The sequence below is a fragment of the Pieris napi genome, chromosome 15, assembly GCF_905475465.1.
Source record: "Pieris napi chromosome 15, ilPieNapi1.2, whole genome shotgun sequence".
NCBI classification, from domain to species: domain Eukaryota; kingdom Metazoa; phylum Arthropoda; class Insecta; order Lepidoptera; family Pieridae; genus Pieris; species Pieris napi.
In genome coordinates, this window is record NC_062248.1 from 5,313,828 (window position 1) to 5,334,765 (window position 20,938).

Below are 20,938 nucleotides of genomic sequence, written 5' to 3' on the forward strand. Positions count from 1 at the left end.
TTATATTAAATAATTTAAATAAATGTAAATAGAGAAGCAATTCTCGATGTCTTCTTTTGCATTCATAAGCGGGCCGTAGAATTATTTTCCTGTTTAAACATACTGAACTTTTATTGATTTATAACATACAAAACATATAACATTTTACAATGAAGAATATAACAGTTAACATAATCCTTATTGTTGTTTCAACTGTCCTAGCGTTTATTGAGAATGTTTAGAGTTTGGAGAAGCGAACATCGACTGATTTTGGTCCTAATAACCTCATAGATTTCATAATATCTAATACCTAATTATGTTTTGTAACTTTACCTCGGCAACACCGTTTCGCGTTTATTTCTGGCTAGTAAACATTTACTCAGTTCAGATATTTGGAGCCGTTCCAGTGAAATACCTCATGAAATACTTATGAGATAGTAAACATGTGGTATAGGCTTTCAACCAGATTGCCATTCATTAGAATATCATTCAGCGACCAAACAGCGATCACCATTATATAGAACCACGCCCTATACTTTTATAACAATCGCATTCTACGTTTAATTTAAATCAAAAACTGTTCGCTTTAACCTGTTTGCCTTTAAAACTAGTTAACAATGCTTATCCAACGATTTACTCATGTTGTAAGTAGGTATTTTATTAGGTATTTAAGAAATAATTAGTATCCGAATTTCATTCCTAAAGACATATATATACCCTCTTTAGACAAAAGTTCTTCCTTCTTCTTCCACAGCGCACCCATTTTTCACAAGTTTCTTTGTTACGAATAAATAATTCTCATATTTTTATCATTACCATCGAATTTATAACACGTGTCAGTAATTCGAAATTGGAACACATTAGTCATATAATGATGTGCTTAAAGAAACCGTTTCGGATTATATGTGAAAAACTATGTTTAGTATTACTATCTCAGCACAAAAATAGTTTGAGCATTTATTATAATGACAGCCATGTCAAATAAATAACTCTGTAAAATATTGATAGGAGTAATGAGTGCGCGATTGCTGAAGCTCTACCTACATTCACAAGTACATTGAACCCGTTTTGCAATTAATAATTTATTTTGCAATAACGGCATTGAAGAAATTATCTTAATTACGACATAAATCATTTTTTCCATTCATAGAGCAGAAAAAAAGGCTTCAACGTCAATACTAAGATGTTAGGGGTCGTTACAAAGGTGATTCACATTTAATAGCTACGTTTATCACGTTAAGTAGTCACAGAGCATAGCAAAGGTCGCTTCCTTCCTTGAAGGTTGGTTCCGCTTTGACGACCTCATTAGGAGACGAAAGTGAGTCAGCTGTCGATAACAAATCGGTCCATACCTACAATTAACATTCTTGTCATTAACCTTACTTGTAGTAAGTAGTCCGATAAGTATACCTTTTAACAAAAGAAAGCTGCTCTTTAGAAATATAACTTTATAAAATTAGACTCTTGTTAAAGCTGTATAATTAAATAGGCAATGTTTCTACGTCAATTAGGAGAAGTAATTAAAATTTAAAATAATTATCCTCATCATAATTTTATTTTATTACAGCGTTCATGAATTTCGTTCTAAATATTCAATCAGTCTCGAGAGTTACAATCGAAATGGTTTTGTAAAATTCTCGGTCGGTGTAATTTGGCTTTCTCTTTGGTTAATTAGTGCACTCTTTTCTAAGCTTGCTTTTGAATTGCATGTTGCGTCATGTAATCCATATGAAAATGTTTAATTGTCTCTTGAACTGTCCAGATACTATATAGATGTTGTCCGAAGTCGCTTACAAATGAAATACCGCGTATAGAGTGAAATTCTATGTATAATTTACGATGTATCAAATCGTTTAGACATAATTTACACAGGTACTAGGTACTAGATAGCTACGACTTCTAAATAATTATTGTATTTAACCAAACTATTATTTAATAAACACAAACAAATTAAAATGATAGAAGTATCTCGAGTTCAATGTCACCAGAATAATATTATTAAGCTTTATCGAATGTCATGCGTGCATTGACCGCTAGAATTATTATTAACATATAATTTGATAAATTACAGACTAAACAACACAATATTCAGAAAATATATTTGCCCCTACGTTGTTCTTAGATATGTATTAGGCGTAAAAAAATTATAAACAATATTCAATTTGCAAATGGATAAAATAAAGCTTCTCTATGTTCAAAGATTTAGAATTTAGATCTATTACGAGTCAGGTTTACTGGGTTTAAGCTAAACACGTTTGAGTTTATGAATAACATAATGCTATCAATTGTTTAACTCATCTATAAACAGGCTATAATCATAATATTTGACATAACAATGATTTCGTGTTTGTATAAAAATGCGACAGTCTGTCTGGTTTGTTCATGGCGCTCCATTGTGGGGAAATATTTAACGCTGGGCCGGAGCACGGTAGAGTACGAGAGCGGGATCAGTGCGGGAGAGAGGAGGCTGCGGATCAATACTTGGTGCTCGGCGCGTCGAAAGCGAACGCACCGAACACCGACCCCGGTGCCCTTCACCGGAGAGTCGACGAACCCTATACCCCCGCGTGTCACACCCCGTAACCCCGCAACCACCCTTCGTCACTTCCCCAAAGGGATCTTCGTGACCCGATTAAATATCATTGAAATCATTAATAAGAGATCTACTTTATTCCTTCGAAAGTATCTATAGATTATTCTCAACTGATTTCACTTCGCTACTTAGATTTATTACGATATGCGAATAGACGAGAGAATATAGATTTAAAAATACCAATTTTGTTGCAAGAGTGCTCTCAAATACCGGGTACAATAATGAGTCATAAAAAAGCTGAGGTAGCGATTGTGGTGACTCGAGATAAAACTTGTCTTAACCCGATCAATACCGTCTCGTTAGTATTCCGGGAATGCAACCGCCGAGTCTGATATCTACCATTTTTATTTCTATGAAATTATGTACTTAACTAAACCTATACATCTATTCATAAACGTACATTGATAATCAAATATAAAAACGCTTTTTATGTATCTGCTGCTATTAATACATTTATTGTGGCCAGAAAATGTATTGCAATTCAATGATGCATTGTAAATCTACAAATTTAACAGAAATAAAGCGCAAAAAATAAGAATTGAAAATAAATGAGAACCGTGGATCAATAAAGTCAAACCATAGCTGTCCAGACAATCTTTGCGGGTAGTCTAGCCAATGAACTTGAATGACGCGTGGGGCCTCCACTGCGCATGCTGGGTATAAATAGAAAATGGTTCGCTATCTGTGTCCCTTCATATGAATCGAAGTAAATTTAGAATTACAACTGTGTCCCTCCCTATAATAAATCTGTAGTACCTCTGCGAATAATTAAAAATTAAGATTAAAAAATGGTTCTTTTACTACTTGTAACAGTTTTTTTTTGACTAATATGTAAATATTCGACAGATAACACGCATGTAATACAAAATTCTTTTACTTTAGTTACAAATCTGTTTACTGTTATATTTTGATATCTTTTTCATAACCTAAAAGAACTAAGTATCTCGTAAAGACATTGATCCAACGCGAGACCAACGGTGCCGATGTTGGTTTCAAAATAAAGTGAAATAAATAATTAATATTCCTCTTGACCGGAGTCAGATGTCGAGATAAAATGAATCTATTTTTGCCGCGAAGCATTTGGGACGCACGCTGGAAAACATATTCTGCCTGACTTATATTTAGATGCCCTACTAACGTAGAATTCTTACTTCGTCTTTCATTTGTTATGAATATTAGCCACTACAAGCTGACAAATGAAGCTAATATTTGTCTAAATTTTTTTAAAATAATTATCGTACAACTGTTGGTAAAAGGCTAACGTTAAAAAGATAACATGCTTCATTATTCTGTATGGCAATCCAGTGCCAAGATCAACTAACTATAAACAACTATGACGCTTCACGTGATTGATTACAGCTATTTTTAATACTCTCATTGAAATACAGCTCAGTTTAAAGCGTATTTTATGCAATACTTCTGAAATGCACTAAATACCACACTGTAGGAACTAATAAGAAATGAAATACATTTAATAGCACACAAAAATACACTAAGTATCTAAATCCATTGTTTGAATAATTGCAATCAGAAAACGCGAATAGATTTAGATGCTTTGTATGTCTCTGTCTGCGCAGCGAGACATCAAAAAAGACCTAACCTACAATCAAAAGTATATTCTATTCACAGGTGAGGAGCATCCCGGTCAGAAGCAACGTAAAGGTTTCTTTCGGAACCTTTGGAAGAAGTCTCGCCATTATTCCTTAGAGCATCCATGACTCAACAACAAGTCATATCGATGGACACTTTGCTTACCATAAACCCGAACTGCTCTCCGAAGCACGTTACCTACTGTTGTATTTAACCGCGCACAACTACTATTGCAATGATTTATTTATTCGAAATAAGTAATATATTGTTCATAACATTAAGCGTTAATATTTTTAACAAATAGTGTACACGTGTGAATGTGGCTTTGAGATGTGTAGTTGTAAGTCTTAGGTACCGACATGGATGTTTGAATAAATCAATTAATAAACTAACTTCCTTAAAACGCGACGATATTGTCACTAATAGTAAAATTGAAAAGTCCAATTACTATTTTACGATTATAGTCGTCATCTTAGTCTCAAGTTGCAGATTTTTTTAATATTATCAATACCATCACTTTTACAGCTGCTGATCATTGAATTTATTTGAATGTACAGTATTACTATTTATAAATGATCTTTGAACAATCTTATAAAATTTACAATCTACTACGCTTTTGCGTATATTAATTGATACTTACTTACTTTCTATCCCTTATATAAAGCTTGGCCTACGTTTTTATGAGTTTTTCGCCTAGACGCTTCTTTATCATGTATTAATTATGAACTGTAGAAATGTAGATATACACATAGAAGTTTAAGTACTATGTATTTCTGTTTTCTCACCACGATACTTGGGAGTTATGCTGAATGACACAATACATATTTATACATGTTTACACAACAGCTATTGGCACAACAACTTTTATAAGTTTAAATATACTATTTTTGTCGTAGAATTTAGGCTTGTAAAGTTACTCTTGTATTGAATAATTTCTAAGAACCAAAGTCATTTTTGAGGACTGCAAGTTTTAATATTTTATACCAATTCTTGTATTCGAGTGTACTTAAATCTCTATTATTATTGTAGATTTTGTCAGAAGAAAATAAATTATGTTCATTAGAAAAAAGTTACGATTTTTATTTATCACCTACCCTACATTGACGCAATATACAAACATGTTGACTGGGATGTGGTTGCAGCGTCTCGATGGCATATATGTACATGAGAGTGAGATATGCAGATCAAACAAAAATAATAAACCGCCAAAAATTTCTTTCCTGGGATGGCGAGATGGTTCGTTCATATAAGAGGACAAGCCAAAATCTATTCACTAGAGTGTGGATACTTTGAAAGTGAACAAAGGTTTCAGGGCCGTAGGAAATGGTCTGTCCGGTCTTCCCTCTGGTCTGCCACTCATAAGATAAAATATATCTAAAATACCATTCCACTAGAATAGATGTTGAATCAATTTAACATTTAGGAATGAAATTTTGCCTTTTAGCTACTTATATTTACTTATTTATGGTATCTGATATTGTAATAGGGTCACGTAAAAAAATATTACAATAAGTTATAAAATCAGTAAATGCATTTATATCAAGGTTACCTATGTAATTAAGTGGAAATGAAAAAAAAAACGATATTGTTATATAATACAAATCATTTTATTATTAGATAGACACAGTTCCCATCGCTTATCAGAAACAATGTACAAAGCTATAGTAGTAATATCAAATATAAACAATATGCACCCTTCGTTTACTGCAAGCCTTGTTTGAGGATAAAGGTTAATAATAATAATTGAGCGCTTCTAGTTACTGCAGCTAAGAGAAAACAGAATGCAAATGGTTTATGTTTCACTACACAATATTATAAATGCGGAATAATGAAAAAAAAGAAGCATAGCAAACATTTGGCGTGCGTTAGGCGCGACGCATTACATTGGATGTTATATTTTTCACACGATGGTTCCAGTGGGACTAGAGATTTTTCATTAAAAATGTATTACTTTTACTTGGGTTACAGTGTCTTTCATTTCATAACAAGCCCTTACACAAATGCCTATTTGTAGTTACATATATAATAATTGTTGTATATCGTTACAGTAATTTCATTACGTGGTTATAGTGATTTCTTGTCAAGCATCTGCACACAAAAAAATTACTTGATTTGACTTTGCTCTGTCGTAGAAAAAATTCTGATGTTAAAGGTATTAAAACGAATCTGTTAAATATAACAGCTGTTAACGACAGATCGCTTGAAAAGAAATAAAAAATCTCTATACATCATACTTTGGGACCGGCTAGCAAAGTCGCCATTCTTTACAGCATAGGTCGATAAAAAGCAAATTTTAAAATATAAATTTAAACTATACACAGTCACAATTACTCTGTGGAAGCGGTGAGCGTGTAAAAAAGGGTCCAGAATCCGCAAAGTAATTGTATCTGCACACAGTTACTAAGCACATCAGACACTGATGACGCCATAATTTATCGAATATCAAAACAAATGAACGATTCTTATCACTTTATAGAATATACAAAATGCAGTTACTTATTTCCCTGTGGAAAAAATATTATCTTAACGTATTCTTAGATCACGGCGCGCTTCGATCTGGAAGAGAACATTGAGGTGAGTAAAAAGACTTTATGGCATACTAAAAAAAATATTTAGTAAATACCTACCTTTAATAACCACAGGTAAGTAAATAGTCTCCTAACTTCTCGACTACAGATGCAGCTTGTTGGGGTTGAATGGGTTCTTCATAGAGAGATATAACGATTGCTGAAAAGAAAAAAAATATTAATTTTCATATTAACTTCAGGTGTCAACTATGGTATCACTGCTGTAAGCATGTCTCATAGAAATATATTGTATTAGGCTTCTTGGTGAAATCGTATATTTATCAGTCATAATTGAATTTAGGTAGAATCAGTCAAAACAATAAGTTTCACATGGCCAGATTACGTTTTTTTTAAAATTAAACGTCATATCTGAAAATTTGAGGTTAAAGTCATCAATTACCTTGCTGTGTCTTCATGCAGTGCACTCCGACCTTGCCAAGTTTTGCGCGTATGATACGGTCTGTGCCACTGAGGTAGATGTACCGCGTACCCGCTATCGTCACGCCGCCACTTGTAAGGAGTGATTCATTTTCGTAACCGGCTGCGATTTTTGCAACTTCGTCTTTTGAAATCTAACAAGAAAGATACTAGTTTAATCATATGGTCATGTGGTAGAACACAAATTTATGAAGTGATATGCAGCTTTAGTGAAACCTTGAAATATTGTAATGATTATCTAAAAATAACATTATTTAATGGTATTGTAAGGAGAGAGATTTAAAATGCCAATAACTACAACACTACCAGAAAATAATACTTGTATCTATTTTTAAATTATACATACTATATACAATCTGACATTAGCCCTAAACCAAAACCATTTACTCAATTTAGCATTCAAATCTTATTTACCAAAACCATGACTATTAAGTCTACACTCAATTTAGGGAACTCTATTAATAATTATAAAACAAAATTAGTATAGAGGACTTTCTTATCAACTACTGACTGATTCAGTCTACCACTCATTAATTGTAAGATACATGACAATAATATTTCATCTTAATACAGTTAGATGAAAAAAGAGGCAAGTTTACTTTTGAGATAACAAACTATGAGTAGAGACCAGAACTATGTATAAAAGAGATTTTAGGTTAGATAAGAAATAAATATTAAAGAAATAATAATATTTAACCAGTTCTATTAACATAAAATAAAGGTATCAAAGTACATATAAATGTTGGTTTATAACTGTATGAAGTAAACGCTAAACATGTGTCAAAATCATTAATTACAGTTTTAGGTCTAACAAGCCACAGACATGGCAAAAGGAAATTATATAATGTTGAATCTAGATTTTTTATTTATTCCTTAACACATAATAAGAATCATATGTATTTATCATAAATGTTATGGATCTGTATGTTAAAGACATTACTACTGACATTACTAGACTATATATATGTTTGTATTATTTAAACAGTATATAATAGTAATTAGGTATTTTTACATATATGCACCTTTAGTTCCGATAAGATTTTCCTATAAGAGTTCATATAATATAAGATAAATAAAAATATACAATTTGGTTGGAAGTTACAAACAATTTAATATATTTAACGAATTTCATTAATCACGAAAATACACAATAATACGTGTATAATAGCAACATATTTAAATAAAGTAAAACACCATACATAAATAATATACAAAGGTAGCGATTGGCGATGACTCATTATTACCCGATATTGCAAGATTCGGCGTAAATAATAAATCATGGGATCAATGGTTTAACATTAGAGATAGCTATTAACAACTAAATGAACTGAACTGTTACAATTCTTGAAATAAATGCCTAGGCCTTCGCGACCTGTTTAAAATTAGTCGACAAAATTATGAAATTTTCAAAAAGTACCGGCCGGCGAGTTGGCTAAGGAAACCGTTTATAAATCTTTATTACTATTTTTATCAGGAATAAAAGTTTTTATAAAAGTAGCCCGAGAGAAAGGTAAATGCGGTAACAAGAATTAAATTAAAATCCCATAAGGCGTTATGATTATATTTCCAATAGGAACAGGTTGCAAGTTGCTACCACATGTCGCCATCTTGCCAACTTTGTGATTTCGATTATAAATTGTCGCAATAGTCTATGTATTTCCAAAAAGTCCCTTAAATTCACAATTATAATCACAAAAATCTATACTTGTAATTTTCACATATCACAAAGGAATATAACTTACATCAAAGCCTTCAGACTTGGCCCAGACATTTCCGTCGTGACCGGTAATTGCAGCCTTTGAAACACATCTGGATGCAATTAACTGTTTGTCAACATAATCTTGCCAGCTCATTTTGAATAAGTTCTTAAAAATTAAAACTAAACTTTGCTATAACACAGTCTTATCGCTGCAACGAGCTAACGCTCCACACGAACAAAAAGCACTGCCGTTTCAAAATGGCAGCGTTCATAGACAGCAGACACAACAGGAAACACTGTGTGCCAACATAAGAATAATACGGATGCGTTTACTGTAAGATTGAATTTGTATATAGCAATTGATCCACAGCTACTATATTATGGCAATACTGCCTGTAAAAAACCAATAGCCAAATAATATGCTTTTATATTTCCAAAGTATATACTTAAGTAACGTAAATATCATAGTTATTTCACTATTAAAAAAAAAAAGAACAAGAGTGTCCAAATTGAGACAACGGTTTACTGAAAAAAGAGATACAAATATTTATTCAATAATTTTATTTTTATTGATGACGATGTTTGTAGATACTGAATCTTAGAACTTTATTGTAAATTCTACAAATAAATTATAAACCAGGTACACAGATACACATCGTACTTAAAATATTATTACCTTAAATCTTAAACAAATTTAATAATTTTATTTCACTTGTATTTTGTAGCTTTAGCCATACATGCATTATATTTTTATAAAATTTAAACAAAGAAGATTGCTTCAACGTTCTTTAATACACTTATACATATTTAAAAGAAACGTAATGTAATTAATGATTGGTTTGCTTAACCAAGTTGTGTTAAATATGAGCCGAATATGGCAACAGGAACATAAAATGTATGTTTTGTCTTTATCTTTCTTATGGAATTATTGTAGGTACTATAATTGTATTGAGTGGTATTACTTTTAATTTTTAAATTATATGGTTCCATATATAAATGTAATAATATGTAAGAAAGAGTAAATAGAGTTTTTTTGGAAAATAAAATATTCTAGAACTGTCAATTATAAAATAAAAGATTATGGGATACTTTATGTCGAATAAACTGAATGTATGAATGAATAACTGTATAATAAAGGGAACAAATGCTATAAATATCATTAATTTATTCAACACTTCATGGCCAAGTTAAATTTTACAATATTTAGTAACTAACATGAAAATATAAAATAAGAATGAAATATATTACTTGTTAACGGGACACTACGTATATATGTCGCAGCCAACTAGCTTAATTAACCGTTCAATTACCAGCCTAGCATTTAACTAAACGGCGCCGTTTAACTGGTAGCCTGAAAGATATTTAGCCGTAGCGTTGGTTACAACATTTAATAAACTGGCTGGCTAATGCTTAGGCTATTCATATGATGAGTCATTATTTGTCAGAAATAAAAAAGGTGAGACATGACACAAAAAATATTTCTTTTAAAATAAAATTGCTTGAGTCCAATTCACAATATTATTATCACTACATTCTTCCATTGTACTTGTTGTTATTTATAAAACTTTGGAAAACACCATCAAAATTGTGGTTTGCCGTCGCCATATTGACAGTTAGAAGTTTCGTTTCGAGTTTCAATGTGGCAGAAAGTGGAATGAAATTTAAATTAACAGTCAACAGGCTAGCCTGCATGTAATGAAATGTCATCGATCCAAGTTAATTGCCTAGGTGTTTGATCAACTGGCTAAACATCTTTCAGGCCGCTAGTTAAATGGCGCCGTTCAGTTAAAAGGCTAGGCTGTGATTTGAACGGCTAATTAAGCTAATTGCTAGTAGGCTGCGACAAATCTAAGAAAGAGTGAGCAAAAAAGAAAAATAGTAGCTGTATCTACCTATCTTCTTTCAATATTCTTATATAAGTTTATATTTGTTGCATACGGGCAGTGCTGGTTTTAGCACTGGCGCCCTGGGCAAGATTTCTACGGCGCTCCCAAACTGAAATTAAAGTCCATACGAAAAAAAGCAAAGGATATAATGAAGCAACCATTTATTAAAGTAAATCCCCATTTTTAGCCTAGGGTATCAATGTCGATGTTTTTAGCAAATTCATTTTCGATAAACTTGGCAACTCTGTTAATTTCGATAGGGATATTGTTTGTTATTTAGATAGGTTTTCGTCCTCTTCCCGCTAAAAACCATCACAGACAATAATGTTCGCAATGTTATCCATACATTTGTATACAGTTCTTGTAAGTCGCGATCTTTGATATATGTATTTTAAAACAAATTCATTTTGATCAGTCAAAAACATTTCATTCATTAAAAGTCGATTCATTTACAGGTGTGTCCAGTGTACAGTCAGCTATAATAAAATAATATTTTGATTTATTTGCGCATGATAAATTACTGACTTCACTTCCCAACATTTGAATGTCTTTTCCGCAGTAGTGGTTTGAAGTAGCACCCTTCATTGCTAATTGCAAGTGCTTCTGTATAACTGCAGCAAATTTGGCTAGTAGTTGTATTAAGCCCAAGAACTTTCCGTTATTTAGCGTAGGTATATGGTTTGTCGGAAGTAACTCTGAACGCCATGTTGTTTCCAGATAAATTAAGTATTATGTGCATAAAAAAAAACATTATTCCAATTTGTAGTTTCTATTGCTTACAATTTTTTTGGGAAATATTAATTAGAAAAATCGCCTAGTATCATTCTTCGGATAATTAAATCAATTAATGTGAGTTTACACTGGGCCACTTATTATTATACGATCAAAAAAAATTCTGTTTCGAGTGAGTGGCCAAGAGACTGAATCTTATATGTCCGGGACGACAGCCTTATCGTCCTCTAGAATTTGTAATTGTTGTACATCATCAATGATGTAATCCTGAGCAGCATCTGTAATAGAAGCACAACTTGTCTACTCACATTGGAAACCTTCGTCCACAATCCCATCAATAGCTATCTGATCTGACTTGTCAGACAAAAACTCCACTACCGATGCATTCGTTTGTATCCCAGATATACATACTAAAAGTCAGGCTCAGGTCTTAATTTTGTTGTTGTGATATATTTATCTATATTTGTTTGTAAAATTCCAATTTAACGAATTCGCCAAAAATTTGTTAACAAATGATAAATAAAAAAAATTAAAAAATTTGACGGTAAAAAACCTACAATGCTTGTAGCATTGTAGGTTCTCAAATTAACAAAATTTGTTAATCTTGTAATTGTTTTGTTAATGAATAAATTGATTTAAAAATTTGCTAAAAATAAGAAAGTTTTTTAGTCAGTCATCTTTTAAAGTCAATTGGGATTCTGCTTAGGGTAGTAAATTTATGTTAAATTATATAGGTGGTGTGTGTGAATTGTCAAAGACAGAAATACCCAAAGTTGACGGACATTTGACGAAAAAATCTAAGAAACTGTTTCAATGCAGTATGCATTGAAACAGTTTCTTAGATTTTTTCGTAGCACTAGGATGTAGGCTTTCATTTAAGAGTAACGGATATAAATTTATAAAAGGGCCCTTCATATTCGGCACCATGGGCGGCTGTCCAACCACGACCTACCCTAACGCCGCTACTGCATACGGGCACCACAATCTAAATAATTTTGCTGCGAATCAGCGCTTCCAGATTCACTGTAATTACAGTAGATTTACTGTATTTTAGACTTTTCTACTGTATACTGTAATGATAAAATACAGTGTATGAAAATACTGTATTTAATTTCCGTTCATATAAATTATCAAATTAATCAAATTTAATACGTTTTACGTATTACAAAATACGAAATATAAATTTGCAACCTAATCTAGAACCCAGAACCACTGACCTCTATCTATAGACAATGTAGAGTAGGATTGTTACCTACATATTAGTTTACGTGCTGGGAATTCCCCAATGAATCAGAACTAACGCTTAGCAAAAACTAACCGTCTAGTATTATCTTTGCCTCACTCAAACGCTGAGTGCGAACGCAAGTTTAGTGAAATTAATAATATAAAAACCAAGCAGAGGAACTGTCTGATCACAAATACTATTAAAGAAAATATGTTAGCTCAGCAAGCCATTCGTCGAAATTCTGAAAACTGCGTCAAATTTAATCCCACTATTGAAATGATTTTGAAGATGAATGCAAAAATTTATCAAAATCATGAGGAAATTATTTTAGAATAACTTACAATGATATGTATTTACAAATAAATTAATACAGCATCTTATTTTTCTTTTAATATTTAAACAAACTTTTACTGTAATTTTACTGTAATCGAATTTGAAATCTGCTGTATTGTTTTAAGAAACTACGATATTTTTTAGCTGACAACACTGTAATTTTACTTTTGGGATCTGGGGGTCTAGCCATATTGGTGTCGAAAAGTATTCTACATACACTACCGCTTTTGCGTAATCGTACTGTCGAAAACGCTTCGTTCGTAGCCAAGAGGCATGTCGATACATTACCGCAAAGTCGACAGCGTAGATGCGAGCTGCTGTTCGTAGCACCTTATTCCGTCATATTGTCTCTGGATTAAATGTATTCCTAATGTCACTTTTATAAACAAATAAAAGTTAAAACTATAATATTATTGTAAATTTGCAATAATTGCAAATTCCAATTATTGGAAGCTGCAAAAGGGACATTAGAATGTCAGCAAGGTCGGAACAATTTTCGATTTAAGTGGAATTTACGGAAGGTGCAAAGTGAATATATGAATTTAATTGCATGTTTAAATTAATTATGGTTTGTTTCATGTTTTCTCAGAAATTTAAGGCTACAAATAAATACAATATTTTGAAATTGCATAATCGCGCTATATAATAATAAGTAGTACTCATACTTTGATATTTTATGGATTTGATCTTACAACTAATCTGCAAAATGAAGAAGCAACATATTTTGTTACCGCGTAGAAGAAACAATAGAAATTATACTGTGGATTGATAAATAAAGAGTGAAAATAAGGATGACTAGAAGTTGATAAGGAATAGAAGGATAGTCCAAGGAATTAAAAAACAATAGAATAAAAACAGTGTGAACACTGAAATTAGAGTTTGATTTAAGCTTTAATTAGGTTTGGTGTTTGTGCTTGAACATTTTTAATGTCAATTTGTAAGCAGATTTATATATAAGTGTAGATTTTATTAGTGATTTGCTACTAGTTGGAATTATCTCTGTTTATGTCCAACAAACAATTTCAGTTTATGTTAGAGTCATAAAGGTTTATTGTTTATAATAAATTTATACTTTTAGAAAGTGAGCATTGAAAAGCAGCAAGTAATCAATGAAATGAAAAGAGGGATTAATAAAAATTATAAAATAGAAACTTAGTCTGGTATGAAATTGTAACCCTTACTCAACCTTTGATTCCATATTGATGCTCCAACATCTTAGATATAAATCTAATCTAAAAGTTAATATTTATGTCTATTAACTTTTGGTTATATTAGTGATTTGCTACTAGTTAATATGTAAATGCAAAATCTGTTTAAGTAAGAAATGAATAAACATTGTATGTTATGTATTTGTCAGTTTTATTTTTGGTAATTTACCTATGTCTTCTTTAGTAGGAAAAGCCATTAAAGTGGTTAGCAATATTAGTTTATTTTACAAGAATATACAGATAATGCATATGACCCGTACCTACTAACAGTTAGGAATATTAAACAAATAGGTAGCATAATAAAAATGTTTCAGTTATGGTTATTTTTTATTAAAATAAGGCACCAAATATCTTCCTTAACATAATGCAGTCTACATAGAAAAATAAGCATATGTAACAACTTATTAAACAATACAGACATTACTACTGAACACACACAGGTGCACCAAATTCAATGCATTACTACCTAATGTAGATGTATTCAATTATTCATATTTATATATGTAGATAATTAACTAATAAATGTAAGTGTTAGTTTGCAGCAATGTCAATATCTTGTTTATGTTCTGTTATATACCAAAAAAAATTCAATTCATAAAACCTAACGTTACATGTTGTGATGATTTCATAAAATTACTATGATACCTACAGTTACTATGAATACATCCTGGGCGATTAAAAAAACAGTGATTGTTTCCTTAACACAACAATTGTAAATAATAATAGTTTTTTTAAAGATATAATTCTTCCCAAAATCTACAAATCTAGTTTGTTTATAATAATATCTCATTAACATTCAAACTGCTGAACTTATTAAGATTAAATGTGGAAGAACATAGTTTCAGTTACTGTTTCCTGTTCATGAGGTAATGTTACTTAACCAACCATTATTTCATACTCCACTTGTCTTATTTTTTACATTATTCATAAAATGCTTCATTCCCCATTTTCAGGTACATAATATAACACTTAAATAAATAAAAGATAAGACTAATAAAACTTGTCCATTTGTGGTTTTTTTTAATATTTTTAGTTGTCTTATTAGCTTCTCTTTTTCTGAAAAGAAAATATTTTAGTTAGTACTTTGATCAAATAGAAAACTGACAAACCAAACTGAGATCGGTCCAAGGTTTGTTCAATAGGTAACTTTAATATTAAAACTCTTTACTTAATTCTAAACTTAAAAATATACTTATATTTGTCACTTTGCTGCTTATTGTCAATTAAAGTTTTTAATAACCAAACAATGTCAGTAACTCTCAAGGGACTTGAATTCAAACTTCTAATTCATTAACAATATTATAATAACTTCTCTAGTATATTGACTTAGTAAATAATTAAAGAAAATATCTGCTTACCATTACTTAGTACTGCTCACTAGATTTTATATTTAAGTTCATAAAGTATAAATCCACTTTTTTGATTAATTTAAATCAATATTATATCATTATCAGCTTCTATTATAATTACAATAAAATATATTTAGAACTTCTAATTATGTTCATTAGTGACTGCTTTCTCATCTGAAATATACAAATAAAACGTATAATCATTTTACTTTGTGATTACATAATATAAGCAATATTAAATGGTATATGTATTTTTCAAATTAAAGAACAATTTCATGAACTTACATGCAATATAAATATCAATAAAAGATATCCAATATAAACAGGATTTACCTCTACTAATTTGCTGATTTTCTTGATATTTTCATATTTATCTGTGTCTATTATGTTATCCTCGCATTGATTCATAGAAAAACTAAAACTCTTAACTTAAAAATATTAATTCTAGTTTAAATTATTATAATTACACGAGAACGTTAAAAATCGACAGATAACAAATTAAAACCATTTCGTTAAAACGTCCAAAATATGAGATGTTTTTAAAACGGTAGTCATTAAAGATGGCAATAGTTGTACTGAATTATTGCGAACAGCAGCTTTTGAGATCACGCTAAAACATGGCGGAGAAACGCCGTTTTTTCTACACTGCCGAAACATTAATTGGCCGTTGGCTACCGAATAGCGTAAGCGTTAATGTGTGTCTTTTCGTAGCACTGTCATGGCGTCGCTTATTGTATCCCGACTCACGCCTTTAGGGCCTAGGCTACCGACTGTCGACACGAGCTGTCATTTTCATACAAATTTAGTTTTCGACTTTCTACATACACTACTGTTAAGCCATCTTGGCTAGACCCCCTGGAAGCACTGCTGCGAATGAACTTAACGACATTAGCTTACGCTTGGTCACGTGACTGTTTTCATATACACTATACAGTAAAACAGCTATTGCGGATCACGCCTGTCGCGAAGTAACTTTGTCTTGCCTAGACACATCCCGCGATCAATAGATTTTGAATTTTGGCATTTACTTCTGGGCTGCCAGTTAGAAATAACCTTTTCATTTCCGTCGTTGAAATACTTAATAAATTAGTTAATATAATAATTTCATCATAGAATATTACAATAAAAATTCCTGTGCTTAATAATTAGTTTTTTTAAATTGAGCATTTTATGGTTTTGCATATCAAGCTTAGAAGTGAATTTAAGTAATTATTTTTGAAAAGCTTCTCTAAACTTAAATTGACCTTGCTAGTTCTTTTCCGTTCAGCTACCGCGATTGGAACATGTCTTATTCACCTGAAAGAAGGTAAGATAAGTTTTATGGACGTTTTAAGCAGTGTAATTTACAGAAAATGTGTGTGAAAAGTGAAAAATTAAGCCACGAGCTAAAAGGTTCAATAGTACTTGCGTTTCTATTTAGGAAACAGAATAAAATTATATTCACCACGGTCGCCGATTGCCAACATGGCGCTGGTAGGAGAACATTATTACTAATCCGGCTCTGTGCACGTGTTTTATAAAATTATTGATTTTACGGTTCAAAATTGTTGCAGAATGTGTGTATATTTTCCCTTCTAAATCACGGTATTACATGGTGTAAATTTAACAATAATTAGCCTATAACAACAGTTTGACAGTGGGGAAACAGATTGAATTTTGCATATTCATCGACTTTAAACCTTCAATATATTATTGGCGTTATGCATATTTCATGTTATTTTCTTATGCTTTAGGACGGACGATTGGACAGACGATGCTAAGAATGGCCCAGCGAAGGATCAAGGTTACGAGGGTCCTCCCGGGATGGAGCCTGGTGGAGCCCTCGACACTAACTGGGACGAAGTCGTGGAAAGCTTCGATGACATGAATTTGAAAGAAGAATTGCTGCGAGGAATATACGCGTATGGTTTCGAGAAACCGTCTGCTATTCAACAGCGTGCTATCATGCCCTGCATCCAAGGCCGCGATGTCATAGCCCAAGCTCAGTCAGGAACGGGCAAAACTGCTACATTCTCTATCTCAATTCTTCAACAAATTGATACTAGTATTCGTGAATGTCAAGCTCTTATTTTGGCACCGACAAGAGAGCTTGCTCAACAAATTCAAAAAGTAAGTGATATTAGGTTCAGTTATTATTTATGTTAATGTACTATAATACAGTTTCAATAACAATGCATTACTTACATGTAGGTGGTGATAGCACTTGGTGATCATTTAAATGCAAAATGTCATGCTTGCATTGGTGGTACCAATGTACGTGAAGATATGCGTCAGCTGGAGAGTGGTGTGCATGTTGTTGTGGGAACACCTGGCCGTGTTTATGATATGATAACCCGCCGGGCTCTGCGAGCCAACACCATCAAGCTCTTTGTACTTGATGAAGCTGATGAAATGTTGTCAAGAGGGTAAGACTTTCAAGACTTAGTCGTTAATAATGTTTAATAGCTGGATTTGCATTATGATAAGTGAACATTCATCAATTTTAACTGAACAGAATAATTTAGTAATTGATATTATATTTCAGATTTAAAGATCAGATCCATGATGTATTTAAGATGCTCTCAGCTGATGTTCAGGTTATTCTGCTATCAGCTACAATGCCAGATGATGTATTGGAAGTCTCTAGATGTTTCATGAGGGACCCAGTGCGCATTCTTGTACAAAAAGAAGAGGTAATGCTTAATTTGAACATAAAACAGTTGATAAATAAATATAAAAACATATTTTGGTGCTATGCTCTTTGCTGTCACATTTTAATATGCTTAATTATATAAATGTTCTCAGTAATTTGATATTACCTTGAGAGAATATAAGCTAATCATGCTTATGACATCATTTTTATTCAGCTGTCTTAAGTTACATAATGGCATGAAAATTATACTTTATTTAAAGTCATCCCTTTAGCTAAACTAACAAGCTTTAGAAAAGCAATTTAACATTTACTTAGGTAATAATAATATACTATTACCTAAGTAACTGTCATCAATATATATTTCATTGTAAAATTTTAGCATAATTGACTTAAATCCTATATTGTTATTTTTGCTCAGGTAGCAGAGCAAGTCCCTTTTAGTTTTATTAAAAACAACAATACAAGTCTCAAGGGATTTCTTCTTACAACTTAACAGTAAAGTATTGAAACAATAAAGAACAAAACCTTTTATCAGAATTTTTTTTATTGTATAAAGGAACCATTATTCATTTTATGGCTTTTTAAATATTCTATTGTTACATGCGTAAATATTATTTCAGCTTACCCTGGAAGGTATTAAACAATTCTTTATTTCAATTGATCAAGAGGAGTGGAAGTTAGATACTCTCTGTGACTTATACGATACTCTCTCAATTGCACAGGCTGTAATTTTCTGTAACACTCGTCGCAAGGTAAGTGACTGTTTCTTAGGATTATGATAATTTAGAAACTGAATAAAGTGTACGTAATCTACCAAGATGCCTATTTAAATTTTTATTTTCTGTTATTTTTATCACTGGTAGAGCTACAAAAAAAAAGTTGTGTTTACATGATTTTAATATATTTGTACTCATGGTTCGGGTCTCACTGCATCTCTATTCAATATTACCCGATGATTCGTAGCAGGTATTAAATCTACTAATACTAAAAAAAGTATTAGTATTAGTAGATTTGATACCTGCTACCAATAAGTTATAAAGAACAGCAAATGCAAGCAAGAGCAAGAGGGTCCTTGCTTGCATTTTACAATTTTGCCAGTGAAACATGATGAAACAGAAATTATGTCTTGTTTTCAGTGTGAAGTATCATTAAAAAGTCTTCAGTAAGTTTCTATGTAGAATAACAAAATATGTATTCAACTAATCTTTCTAGTAGTATATTTTGAATAAATTAACTGATTATTTCCAGAAAATATAATAATAAATAAAACTGTTTCAGGTCGATTGGCTAACAGAGTCCATGCACAATCGTGATTTTACTGTTTCTGCTATGCACGGAGACATGGAGCAACGGGAACGTGAAGTGATCATGCGGCAGTTCCGTACTGGGTCTTCTCGTGTGCTGATTACTACTGACCTGCTTGCCCGTGGTATAGATGTACAGCAAGTCTCATGTGTCATAAACTATGACTTGCCCACTAACCGCGAAAATTACATTCATAGGTAATAGTTATTGCTTACCTTATAAAATATGTGAAGAAAAAAAGCTTATTTCTAATTCATTCTGTATTTCTTGTACAGAATCGGAAGAGGAGGTCGATTTGGTCGTAAAGGAATCGCCATCAACTTTGTGACTGAAGCGGACAGACGAGCCTTGAAGGACATCGAGGAGTTTTACCATACTACTATTACTGAAATGCCCAGTGATGTGGCCAACCTTATCTGAGGTGCCTACGCATTCCGGTTTATAATTTTTGTGTCCTGCATACTATTGCGATATTTTTACAGTGTGAGTATTAGGAGCGCCTTCCAAGTACCGCTGTGCTATTTTTTATTGGAACTCATTTCATTTGGACAGATATTTGTTTTAGTTTAATTAATGAATACATACTATTATAGTCTTATAAATATAAGTTTAATATACTTCATAGGCATAAGACCGGCTTGGCCGGATGGCCCCCGTTCCGCGTAGACCTCTTTGTCATTTGCAGAGGGGTCTCATCGGGTACTGGAGAGGCTATTTCAATCACAAAAGTACTAGAAGGAAATATTGTATTGTAACCTCATTTTCCAGTTGTACATAATATGGTAACTGTTTTGTAATTCAGTAAATAAATATAATTAAACATCTATTTGGTATTGTTATTGAAGAGAATTGTAGCACTCCATTCCCGATCGGAACCTTTTTTAAAATCACCAATACTGAGCTAGTAAAAATTTTTGTTTACAGAACATCTACCATCTCGCCTGAACACACTTTGGATACAACTATGTGGAAATAATAAATCAAAATTTCCCTAATAATTTCATTACTTTCTTTTGTCAGGCCCTATGCAACCTCATTGGTACCCATCCTTGTTCTTTTGACCCAATTTGTAGCCTTTATTGTGGCACTATAACCAAAGCCTGTTTTGCATATTTTTTTTATTCTTTACATGGTTTTTGTTTTGAATGATTTTATTTTCGAATAAATTGCTTTTACAAATGAACTTGGTAATTAAGGTTCCTGTATACATTTTATATAAATTAGTCAAAAATATTTATTGTGAATTCTCTTTCAAATACATGTTAGCAGTCTCAAAATAAATTGTTTTCAGTATATTCTATTTTATATACAATACCATTTGCTGTAAGGAATTTCATACCATAATAAAAATTAAGAATAATTATACCTTTGCTAGTTTAGGTTATTAAAAGAATCCACTGGC

At 31.8% G+C, this 20,938-nt stretch overlaps 3 protein-coding genes across 8 annotated transcripts in view; 2 read left to right on the forward strand and 1 right to left on the reverse strand.

Moving 5' to 3' along the window:
- The window catches only part of LOC125056883, a 126,055-nt gene extending 119,392 nt beyond the window's left edge, over positions 1–6,663 (forward strand). For all 5 annotated transcript variants that reach the window (XM_047660206.1, XM_047660208.1, XM_047660210.1 and 2 more), the window contains one exon: positions 4,202–6,663. In XM_047660206.1, the coding sequence (XP_047516162.1) occupies positions 4,202–4,290 (89 nt within the window). In that variant the 3' untranslated portion in view covers positions 4,291–6,663. The remainder of the gene's footprint in view (positions 1–4,201) is intronic.
- Positions 5,748–9,132, reverse strand: LOC125056922 (profilin). Its single transcript, XM_047660284.1, has 4 exons — positions 8,910–9,132; positions 7,130–7,301; positions 6,790–6,889; positions 5,748–6,718 (listed from the first exon to the last, which is right to left on the reverse strand). Exons 1-3 carry the CDS (start codon positions 9,018–9,020, stop codon positions 6,792–6,794), a joined length of 381 nt encoding a protein of 126 aa, XP_047516240.1. The 5' UTR covers positions 9,021–9,132; the 3' UTR covers positions 5,748–6,718; positions 6,790–6,791.
- Positions 9,133–16,731: 7,599 nt separating this feature from the next.
- On the forward strand, positions 16,732–20,829 carry LOC125056901 (eukaryotic initiation factor 4A). 2 transcript variants are annotated; one of them, XM_047660254.1, is made up of 8 exons: positions 16,732–16,905; positions 17,333–17,708; positions 17,790–18,004; positions 18,124–18,271; positions 18,852–18,983; positions 19,510–19,733; positions 19,812–19,957; positions 20,461–20,829. In XM_047660254.1, the coding sequence occupies exons 1-7, from the start codon at positions 16,883–16,885 to the stop codon at positions 19,954–19,956; spliced, it is 1,263 nt and encodes a 420-aa protein (XP_047516210.1). In that variant the 5' UTR covers positions 16,732–16,882; the 3' UTR covers position 19,957; positions 20,461–20,829. The 2 variants fall into 2 exon arrangements, 1 of the variants encoding a protein (XP_047516210.1); XR_007118125.1 differs by having other exon boundaries at positions 16,734–16,905; positions 19,812–20,019.
- The last annotated feature ends 109 nt before the right edge of the window (positions 20,830–20,938 follow it).

Excerpts from the sequence above, each read along its gene's own strand:
- LOC125056922 (XM_047660284.1), bottom strand. The coding sequence starts at position 9,020 with ATGAGCTGGCAAGATTATGTTGACAAACAGTTAATTGCATCCAGATGT. Across the intron at positions 7,302-8,909 it reads CCAAGTCTGAAGGCTTTGAT|ATTTCAAAAGACGAAGTTGC; the intron begins GTAAGTTATATT and ends CTTTCTTGTTAG. Across the intron at positions 6,890-7,129 it reads CTGCATGAAGACACAGCAAG|CAATCGTTATATCTCTCTAT; the intron begins GTAATTGATGAC and ends TTTTCTTTTCAG.
- LOC125056901 (XM_047660254.1), top strand. The coding sequence starts at position 16,883 with ATGTCTTATTCACCTGAAAGAAG. Across the intron at positions 16,906-17,332 it reads TCTTATTCACCTGAAAGAAG|GACGGACGATTGGACAGACG; the intron begins GTAAGATAAGTT and ends CTTATGCTTTAG. Across the intron at positions 18,984-19,509 it reads TCTGTAACACTCGTCGCAAG|GTCGATTGGCTAACAGAGTC; the intron begins GTAAGTGACTGT and ends AAACTGTTTCAG.